Here is a 10,993-nt window from a genome sequence, read left to right on the forward strand (position 1 = left end):
GGTGCTGTAAAGATTTCACACATCATCTTCCAGAGAATTAAAAAAGGGGATTATTCACTCTTGTTAGAAGGAAAACATAACCTTGAAACCAAAACCTGTCAAGGACATCATGAGAAAGAAAATTATAGGCCAAGCTTACTCATGAGCATAGATGAAAAATCCCAAACAAAATGTTAGCAATCTATAATAATGATAATACATAGTGGTCAAGTTGTGTTTATCTCAGGAGCACAAAGTTGGTTTAACAATAGAAAATCATTTATTTTAATTAATTACATTAATAGGTTAAAGAAGAAAAGTTGCATGATCATCACAATAGATGCAGAAAAAGCATTGGATACAATTCAGTATCCATTCGTGATTTAAAAGAAAACTTAGGTACCTAGGAATTAAAATGAACTTCTTTAGCAAAGGATTTATAAAAATAGTTATAGCATCATCATATTTAATGGTTAAAAAGTTGAAAGCTTTCCCTTGCAATCAGAAACAAGAAAAAGATATCCACTATCATCACCACTTTTATTCAACATTGTGCTGTTGACTAATGTGGTAGGGCAAGAAATAGAAATTAAGGTTAAAGGCAAGAAAAGAAAAAGCTGTCATTATTTACAGTCTATTGATGTCTATTTAAAAACGCCAAATAATCTAAACATAGATTACTACAGTTACTAAGCGTTTTTTATTTAGCAAGGTTGCTGGATACAAAATCAATATACAAAAATCATTTGTACTTCTATCTATCTATCAGCAACAAACAGTTCAAAAATGAAATTTTAAAAATTAATATACCACTCATAACAGCATTTGAAAAAACACAAAGTGCTCTTCCTTTCTCCACCATCATGGTATGCACGGTGGACTCTGTTGCTCGCCATGTCTTCTCACAAGACTTCCAAGATCAAGCAATTCCTGGCCAAGACACAGAAGCAAAATCGTCCCATTCCCCAGTGGATTCGGATGAAAACTGGTAATAAAACCTGCTACAACTCCAAGAGGAGACATTGAAGAAAAACCAAGCTGGGTCTCTAAGGAATGGCACATGGGGTGGCACACATGTTTATGCTGAATCACGGTCACCATCATCTTGCCATTATCAAGTTGAAAATCTCCACAGTCGAGAAGTCAAACATGTTTAATTGGGGTGTGATTTTTTTTGTTGATGTGCTCTGCACTCGTGAACTGGTTCAGTAATAAATATGAAACCTTTTGTCTGAAAAAGAAAAAAACACAGAGTACCTGGGAATCAGTTTTAAAAAGATTTGTAAGCCCTCTGGTGAGGAAGTTATAAAACTTTAATAAGAGTCCAAAAATGTTTCTTAAGGAAGACCTAAATAAATGAGGTATATACATGTCCATGAATCGGAAAACTCAATAATGTAGAGATGTCAAGTTTCCTCAAATTGATTTGCAGAGTCAATATGATACCTATCAAAATCATAACTTGACAAGTCGAATCTAAAGCTTACTTGGAAATGCACAGCCCCAAGAATAGAAGAGGCATTCCTGAAGATGGTGGACAAACGGAGGGCTTACTCCTCAGATCTGGAGCTGCATTCCAGAGCCGTGGCAGTCAGTACAGGTGGCTCGGGGAAGGGAGAGACACACAGACGACTGAATGGAGAGCCCAGAAATAGCCCCTTGCTTATGCGGACACTTGATACATGACAGAGTTGGCAATTGGGGCAGCGCAAAAAGGATGAACCTTTTTTTTTTTTTTTTGAGTCGGAGTCTCACTCTGTCGCCCAGGCTGGAGTGCAGTGGCACGCTCCCGGCCACCGCAGCCACGACCTGCTGGATGCTGGTGATCCTTCTGCCTCAGCCTTCCGAGTAGCTGGAACCACAGGCGCATGTCACTATGCCTGGCTAATTTTTTTTTAAATTGTTGAGATGAGGTCTCACCAAGTTGCCCAGGCTGGTCTCGAACCCTTGGGCTCAGGCAATCCTCTCGCCTCCACCTCCCAAAGTGCTGCCGTGAGCCACCGTGCCTGGCTTAAGGATGAACCTTTAAATAAATTGTGCCAGGACAACTGCATTCATATGGAGATAAAGACGAAATCATAAAAAAAAGAAAAGCTGGAGAGAGGCCGGACACGGTAGCTCCCACCTGTCGTTCCAGTACTTGGGGAGGTCATAAACATAGCAGTCAGAAAACTTCCTCGCGTCACTCTGTAAACCCTCCCTCCCACCACTTCTCGCACCCCAATCTCCAGGCCACCCCTGATCTGGTTTCTGTCACTGTAGGTGAGTTTGCATTTTCCAGAGTTCCACGCAGAAAATCCTCCCGCGCATATTCGCTTCCTGTCTGGCCCCTTTCACTTGGCATCACTATTTTGAGATTTATCCGGGTTGCTGCCTTCAGATACTGCACTCCTTTGTGTGGCTGAGGTGTCCTTTGCATCGATGCACCACGGCTTGTTCACTCTTCACCTTCTGGAGGCCATTCGAGTTGCTTCTCGTCGGAACTACTACAGACACAGCTGCTCTGAACATAAAAATGCACAGCGAGGTTAATTCTGAGTAAAGATGGCAGATTGAACATCTGCATCTAATTCCACACCCCGGAAAAGCTACAGTAAAGCCACTTTGGGGAGAACAATGACATAAATCTACATGAAAGGAGAGGGCAGAGGATGAGACCTCAGCCACAAGGCTTTGGGAGCTGGGAAAACAGCTCCCTGGAAGTCAGATGACGGGCTGGCCAGAGGGAGCCGAGGGCCCTGCCTGGCGCCGGGGTGGAGGGCTGCTAACGGAGGAAGGCCGAGTGGAAGCTGTCTGATGAGCACCCAGAGTGTCGGGTGCCAGGGTGCCTGCCGTTCTGGCCACTTCTAGCACTGCCAGTTCCAGGTCTTCTGAAACCTCTCCGTCCCAGGCAAACCGCTCTGCCTCTATGCCACTGGACAGCTGTGCCTCCTCCATCCCGGCAGAAATTGGGAACTTTATTCTCTGGAGGGGGCAAAACAAGGGTTCAGTGGATTGTGGGCACCAGGTCCAATTGAGACAGTGAAATTCTCCCCAAGAAGGGCGATGCTTGAAGGTGTGCAGCCTGCAGGCCCAGAGCAGGGGGCCCCTTCACGGCTCAGCTCCCAGAACTCTGCAGCCAGGTCCCAGCCTTCAGGCAGGACGTTAGGCGTGTCTTCTCTGGGGAATCTGGATGAAATGGACATTGTAGATTCCCCAAGCAAGCCGTCTGGTCCACTGCCCCCTCCTGGCATCCACTGGCTGAAGGGCAAGCGTTATCCAATTGAAAAGGCCCATGGCATGGGCTGCACGTGGATGAAAGTAAATCCTCTCAGGTACAATGTCATGACATTTTAGCCCACTGAGGACAAAGGGATGATTCAACAAATTTCCAGAGAGTGTTTAGCATAGAGTCAGCAATCAGAATGGCTGTTTGATATACATTTTAATGAGATGGTCATTCAAATGCAGCCACAAAAGGACACAGGAGAGGTTCAGGAAAAAACCAAGTTTACTATACTCACAGGTCCTAGAGATGGGAGATATGGCATGCCACATGGGGCCACATGGGAAGACACCAGGGTGGTCAGAAGACAGAAGTCAGGAGTGAGAGGAAGGTTTAGGCCAGAATCTTCACTGAATTCAAGGAGGACAGGAGGGGCAGGGTGAACAGTTTAGGCTTAGCTAGTTTGAATAATTTCAGGGAGCTTACGGCTATAAGGGTGGCCTCTAGTTGCCTGGCATCTGGTTCTGGGATGATTAAGGCAGAGGAATATTGCCTCCTGGGCTGTATGGGCCAGATAGAAGAGGCAAGCCTGGTGTGCTATCAGCTGGAGACCTCACTGTCTCTGAGAATTGGCTAGTCTCGGGCCAGGTGCAGTGGCTCACACCTGCAATCCCAGCACTTTGGGAGGTTGAGGAGGGAAGCTCACTTGAGGCCGAGAGTTCAAGACCAGTTTGGGCAACACAGTGAGACCCCATCGCTACAAATAAATAAATAAGAATTAGCTAGTCCTGAGACAGCAATCTCTTCCCAGCCAGAAAGGGGTTTTTTGGAGTTTTTTGAAAGATGTCAAAACATCATACTATACAAAAAATGTATAAATATGCACAGGTGCGTGCACACATGTACACACACACACACACACACACACACACACACACACACACACACTGCAATGGCAAGGGGCTAATTGAGCAATCCTTTTAAATGCTGGAGGAAGATAACTTTCCACCCAGAAGTCTCCACGTCGTCCAGTTATCAATAGCATCAGTCAAGAGAAACTTGTCAGACATGCACGTTCTCAAGAATGAACTCCCAGCACACTCTTTCCTGGGGAACTGCTGAGAATATGCCCCCACCAAACTCAGGAACAAACAACAGAGGAGGGGGTGAAGGAGGCTTGGCCTGACCGCAGCTCCCAGGCTTGAGGACAGCCAGGTTGGATTGAAAAGGTGTGACATCCCATTGAAGGATAACTGTATAAAAAAAATGTGGTACATATACATGATGGAATATTACACAGCCATAAAGAAGGACAAAAATTATTAACTTCACGGCCACTTGGATGGACTGAGTGGTCTATCACACAAAGAGCCGAGTACCACCTGTTCTCACTCATAAGCGGACCTTGAACAACTGTCGCAATACTATAAGAAAGGGATTGGCAGTAGTGGGAAACTGCCAGGAGAAGGGGGGCACACCTCATCAACAAGGCTATCTGCATAATGAGCATTTGTATACCCGACCCTGAATGGTACCCTACATACTTAAAATAATTAAAAAAGAAAAGGTGTGACGTATTCCAGATAAAGATCGCTAAGCAAAGCAATTCAATTTTTTCTATTCCTTTTTTTTTTTTTTTGAGAATTGTTAACGTCTGCATACCACACCATCAATAAAACTCCTTTTCAAAGGTTTAAAAAGGGAAAAAAAGGTGAGACTTAAGAGACAGACATGTGCAGTCCCTGGTCCCCAGCCCAGCCCCGTCAGACAAGGGACTGGGACCCCGTCTCCTAGGAATCGCTAGTGACCTTCCCACTGGCTTCCCCAGAAGGAGGCCATCAGGGGAGCCAAGCCTAGACCGTAACCAGAAACTCCTTCTCCCGGGCCCTTGACCTGAAGCGATGAGCTGCTGCTCTTTTTTCACCACTCAGGTTTTATGTCTTTTTTCTCCATCACCTTTCTCATGCCTTTCTACAAGGTGATGCTTCCATGCCACCCTGTCTCAACTGGCAACTCTCCCAGTGCCTGTCATTCTGGACTCCAGAGCTAGTGATGAAATGCGACCAAGAGGCCGTTTCCTTCTTATCACAGATAATAAAGGCAATAGAGGTGCAAGGTTCTTGGGGAATTTATCTGTTCAGTCAACTGACATCTGCGTGCTGAAAATGAGCACCGGATGGAGCCGAGGGCAGACCAGACCTGCCCCCGTGGCACTCTCCCTTCGGTGGAGGAGGCAGGAGTGAAGGCCTACTCGAATCTGTAACGATCCATCCCAGAAAACAAAAAAAAGTCCCTCTGGGAGACATGAGTGAACGGGAAGGGAGGGAGAAAGGGTGGGGCGACATTTTGCCACTGTGAAAGACGTGAGACATAAAACAGCAGAAGCACTAAAAGGCATCAAAATTGACAAGTTCACAAACTGTTCTGAGCGGTGGGAAAGGTGCCTGGAAGACAGTCAGAGCCGCCGCAGAACGTGGGATGAAGTGGCAGTGGCGGCAGCGGCTGGTGGAGAAGGCTTCTCTATGGCCAAGGTATTTGTCGTTGATTCTGGTTTCCGTTGCGTGCAATATCTTACCTCCTCTCGTGACTTCGTTGTTGGAACTAGAAAACACACATCCTCTGTCTGCAGTGTGCACACTTTGAAAGCCAGAGTCACAGATAACAGCCTTGGCCAGCTCGTTTCCTTCTCTTGGTTTTGCCCCAAGAATAAGACTCTGTTTGTTGTTGTTGTTGTTTTGTTTTGAATCAAGGTCTCACTCTGTCGTCCAGGCGGGAGCGCAGTGGCACAATCATGACTCACCGCAGCCATGACCTCCTGTGCTCAGGAGATCCTTCTGCCTCCCAAGTAGCTGGAACTATAGGCACGCGCCACAACACCTGGCTACTTTTTTTATTTTCTGTAGAGACATAGTCTTGCTATGTTGCCCAGGCTGGTCTCGGACTGCTGATCAAGCAATCCTCCCACCTCAGCCTCCTAAAATGCTAGAATTGGGTGGACGCCACTGTGCCCAGCCAAGACTCTGTTATGTTTCTGCCTATTTTTTCCTACACATATTTCTAGCAAATTGTGCTTTCTGTACTCGATGAAATGCTGCTCGGTTCATAAAGACTCATTACAGTTACCTCTTTATGGTAAAGTGGTCTCCTTATTGGCATACAAATTATACTTTCTGATATCATTTAATGTTCTTTGACACCATTATTGCTTTTTCCATTAGGTTACGTGTGGTCACCCAAACTGAAGAAGGTTGCTAAGAGCAGACAGTTCTCTGAAGAGTTCTGAGGGAGAAACCAGTGACCCTTTTCTTGGAATGGCAGGCCCGTAGGGCATAGGTGGGCCAAGGGAGTATCTTTAGTAACTGGTTCATGTGGAATTATTCCCATTTTGGAAATAAGTTATTATCTGGAAGGAAACATTCTGGAATCTGTGCCAAGATACTAGATGACAAAGTCTAGCAAACCCAGACGCATGGTGCAATGGTGGTCTGCAGAATGGTGGTGAGCAGTAAATCCACGCAGATGGAAGACTGTGAGAAGGCTGGGTGCCTGGAGTGCTGCACCTTCAAAATAGCACATCTAAGAAAAAAGCTAGGCTAGGCCTGGTGGCTCACACCTGTAATTCCAGCACTTTGGGAGGCCAAGGTGGAAGAATCACTTGAGCCCAGGATTTCGAACCAGCCGAGGCAACATAGCAAGACCTCATCTCTGCCAAAAAAAACCAAAAAACAAAAAAATTAGCCGGGCATGGTGGCATGCCTATTGTCCCAGCTACTCAGGGGGCTGAGGAAAGAGGATCACCTGAACCCAGGCTGCAGGGAGCTGTGATCATGCCACCGCATTGAGATCCAGACTCAAAAAAAAAAAAAAAGTGGGGGGGAACTAAACAGATAAACAATTCTTTTTCTTTTTTTTTTTTTGAGTTGAATTGGAGTTGGAGTCACACGTTCATGGCCACTCCATCGTCGACCTGCTAGGCTCCAGCGATCCTTCCGCCTCAGCCTTCCAAGCAGCTGGAATTACAGGCATGTGCTACCACGCCTGGCTATTTTTTATTTTATTGCAGAGATGAGGTCTCGCCAAGTTGCCTGGGCGGGTCTCAAACCCGCAGGCTCTGGCAATCCACTAGCCTCGGCCTCCCAAAGTGCTGGAATTACAGGCTGAGCCACCGAGCCCGGCCGACAATTCTTTTAGACTCACAAGAGAAGTGAGGACAAATCACTGCCCATGCAATTGGAGAGACAGACAGGCAGAGAAAGGGAATCACAGCCTGACATGAGCAGGCACCTCCATGGGAACCACTGCTGGAGTGGAAAAGCCTGCACTGTAATTAGCGAATTGCTGGGTATGGGCAAATCGAAGAGTTCAAAATTCCAAGGGTGGCCAGTCATGGGGATGAGAGGGACGCTTTTGTGAGTTTTACCTCCAGGAGCTCGACCAGACTTTCACAGTAAATATCAGAGAAAATTTCCTCATGCTTCTGGCAGGGGGAGGGGGAAAGGAACCATTTGAAATTGTTACATTCGACTTCTCAGAAGTTATGCAGGCAAGAACAAGAGTAGTGAGGTTTTTCTCTGAACTTAAAGTGTTAAGAGAAAAAAATCCACCAACCTAGATTTCTGTACCCTATCAAATAATCCTTCAAGGGTGAAGGAGAGATAAAGACTTTCGCCGACAAATAAATATTGAGGGAATTTGTTGCCAGAATTTTCGCCTTGCAAAAAAATGTCAAAAGCCATTCTTTAGAGGGAAGGAAAATGACATGGGACAGAAACTTGGATCTGATAAAGAAAGGAAGAGCAACAGAAAAGGAAAGGACAATAGTGAAAGAAAAACTTTTATTTTTCTTATTCCTTTTTCTTTGAGATGGGATCTCACTCTGTCAGCCAGGCTAGATACAGAGTCACGATCGTGGCAGTGATCACAGTTCACCGAAGCCTCGACCTCCTGGGCTCAGGCAATCTTCCAGTCTCAGCCTCCCAAAGTACTGGGATTACAGGCATGAGCCACCATGCCCAGCATTTTTCTTACAAAGGGGACCCCCAAAAGCCCAGAATTTAGTTATTAAAAATTATGTATTTATTCCTACATAGTTAAACTTCAATCACCTTCAAAGTACTCTCCATTTGATGCGATACACCTATTGCGATGCTTTTTCCACTGCTCAGAATGTTTTTTTTTTTTTTTGAGTTGGAGTCTCACTCTGTCACCCAGACTGGAGTGCAGTGGCCGCTCCCAGCCACCGCAGCCTCGACCTGCTGGGCTCCGGCGATCCTTCCGCCTCAGCCTTCCGAGTAGCCGGAATTACAGGCCTGCGCTACCACGCCCGGCTGGTTTTTTGATTTATGTAGAGATGAGGTCTCGCTGCCCAGGCGGGTCTCGAACCCGCGGGCTCAGGCCATTCACTCACCTCGGCCTCCCAAAGGCGCGGGATGACAGGCTGAGCCACCGAGCCCGGCCAGAATGGTTTTTGAACTCATCAGTTTTGATGCCTTTTAGTGCTTCTGCCGTTTTTTGTTTCACCTCTTCTACTTTGGTAAAATGTTTCCTTTTGAGGACTTTTTTCATCCAAGGAAACCAAAAAAAAAGTCAGCTTGGGGAGCGATCAGGTGAATAGGAGGCTGGGACACAGGGGCCATGCCTTTTTTTTTGGGTCAAAAACTATTTGACACTCAGTGCGGTGTGGGCAGGTTGTTTGTGTAAATCACCTGTCATGAAATGGGCAAACTCATTGAGAGAATCTCCAAAAACAATTCACTGAAGCTGTACACAGCCTCTCACACCAACCCTAGCAGTGTAAGCCTGTACTACAAGGGGCCTGCCCTCCAGAAAAGATAATTCTGGTTTTCTAAGATGCCCCCTCATGTTCTTCATTGATCTAATAGATCAGTTTGTTCAAAGTAACAATAGCAACAATGTATTTGATTATGTATGCTTGTGTGTATATCATATATATATATATATATGCATATATATATATATACACACTTATATGTAGGCGAAATGAATGACAGCAATGATAGAAGAGATGAAAGGGAGTATTAGGATTATTTTGTTATTATAAGGTGCTCACACTATCTGTGGAGTAGCACAGTGTTATTTGAAAATGGACTTGGAGGCTGGCATGGTGGTTCATGCCTAAAATCCCAGCACTTTGGGAAGCAAGGCGAGAGAATGGCTTGGGCCCAGGAGTTTGAGACTAGCCTGGGCAACAGAGTGAGACCTTGTCTCTACAAAAAAATTTAAAAAATAAAAAATAGAGTAAAAGTACTACAAGGAGAAATAGATTAATCCATTATCATAGTTGGAGACTTTAATACCCCTCTATCAGAAATGGACAGATCCAGCAGGTAGAAAATCAGTAAGGATATGGTTTAACTAAACGACACCATCAATCAACAGGACATAATTGACATGTATAGATTACTCCATCCAATAACAGCAGAACACACGTTCTCTTCGAGCTCAAATGAACATTCACCAAGATAGACCACATTCTGGGCCATAAAGTACACCTTAAAAGAATTGAATCACACAATGTTTTCTCTCAGACTACAATAAGATTGCACTAGAAATCAACAACAGGAAGATAGCTGAAAAATCTTCAGACACTTGAAGACTGATTAAACGATATGCTCCTGAATAACACATGGGTCAAAGAATAAAGGTCAAGATAAATTTATAAGTGTTTTGAACTAATGAAAATGAAATCCCAGCTTACCAAAAATTGTGGGATGCAGTGAAAGCAATGCTTAGAGGAAAAATTATAGCATGAATACACATATTTAAAAAAGAGAAAGATCTAAAATGAATAATCTGGGTGGGGGTGGGGACACACCATCAGTAAGGGTACCTGATCTCAAACCAGGCAAAATGGCGACTAAAGGGAGGCCCAGACTTTACCTGTACATTGGCCACTTGTATATCTAATCCTGAATTGTACCCCACATCTTTAAAATAAAATATAATAAATAAATAAATAAAATGAATAATCTAAGCTTCTGCCTTAGGAAACTAAAAAAGAAGAACAAATTAAACTCAAAGTAAGCAAGAAAAAAGAAATAATAAAAATTATAGCAGAGGCTGGGTGCTGTGGCTCATGCCTGTAGTCCCAGCTACTCAGGAGGCTGAGGCGGGACGATTACTTGAGCCCATGAGTCTGAGGCTGTGGTGGGTTGTGAGCATGCCACTGCATTCAGTCTGGGTTACAGAGCAAGCCCCTGATTCCACACACACAAAAATTTACAGTAGAAATCAATAAAATTGAAAACAGGAAATCAATAGAGAAAATCGATGAAACCAAAAGCTGATTATTTTAAAGGGTAAATAAAATTTATATGGCTCTAGCTAACCAAGAAAAGAGAGAAAACAAATTACTAATATCAGAAATAAAAGAGGGGACATCACTACAGATCCCATGGATACTAAAAGGGTAATAAAGAAATACTATGAACAGCTCCATGCTCCCAAATTTGATATCCTACATGAAATGGGCCCATTCCTTGAAAGACACAAGCTACCAAAACTCACACAAGAGAAAATAAGCAATCTGAATAAGTCTATATTTACTAAAGAAATTGAATCAATAATTAATAAACTTCCAAAACAGAAAGCACCAGGCTTAGGTGGGGGTTCATTGTTGAATTCTACTAAACGTTGGAGGCAGAAATTGGTCATCAACTGCACAGTGACCTTCCAGTTAACGATGAACTGCATGTATGATGGTGATACCATATTTTTACGGTATCTTTTCCGTTTAGGTGTGTTTAGATACAGAGATACTTAGCATTGTGTTACAGTTGTCTATAGTAT

The 10,993-nt window shown here is 44.4% G+C and overlaps 1 protein-coding gene across 1 annotated transcript; it reads left to right on the plus strand.

The window, feature by feature from the left end:
* The first annotated feature begins 822 nt into the window (after positions 1-822).
* Positions 823-1,103, plus strand: LOC110596819 (putative 60S ribosomal protein L39-like 5). Its single transcript, XM_021719303.1, has one exon. The coding sequence runs from the start codon at positions 874-876 to the stop codon at positions 1,003-1,005; it is 132 nt and encodes a 43-aa protein (XP_021574978.1). The 5' UTR covers positions 823-873; the 3' UTR covers positions 1,006-1,103.
* The last annotated feature ends 9,890 nt before the right edge of the window (positions 1,104-10,993 follow it).

This window comes from Carlito syrichta, unplaced genomic scaffold, assembly GCF_000164805.1.
Source record: "Carlito syrichta isolate Samal-C Ts95f unplaced genomic scaffold, Tarsius_syrichta-2.0.1 Scaffold314365, whole genome shotgun sequence".
Lineage (NCBI taxonomy): Eukaryota > Metazoa > Chordata > Mammalia > Primates > Tarsiidae > Carlito > Carlito syrichta.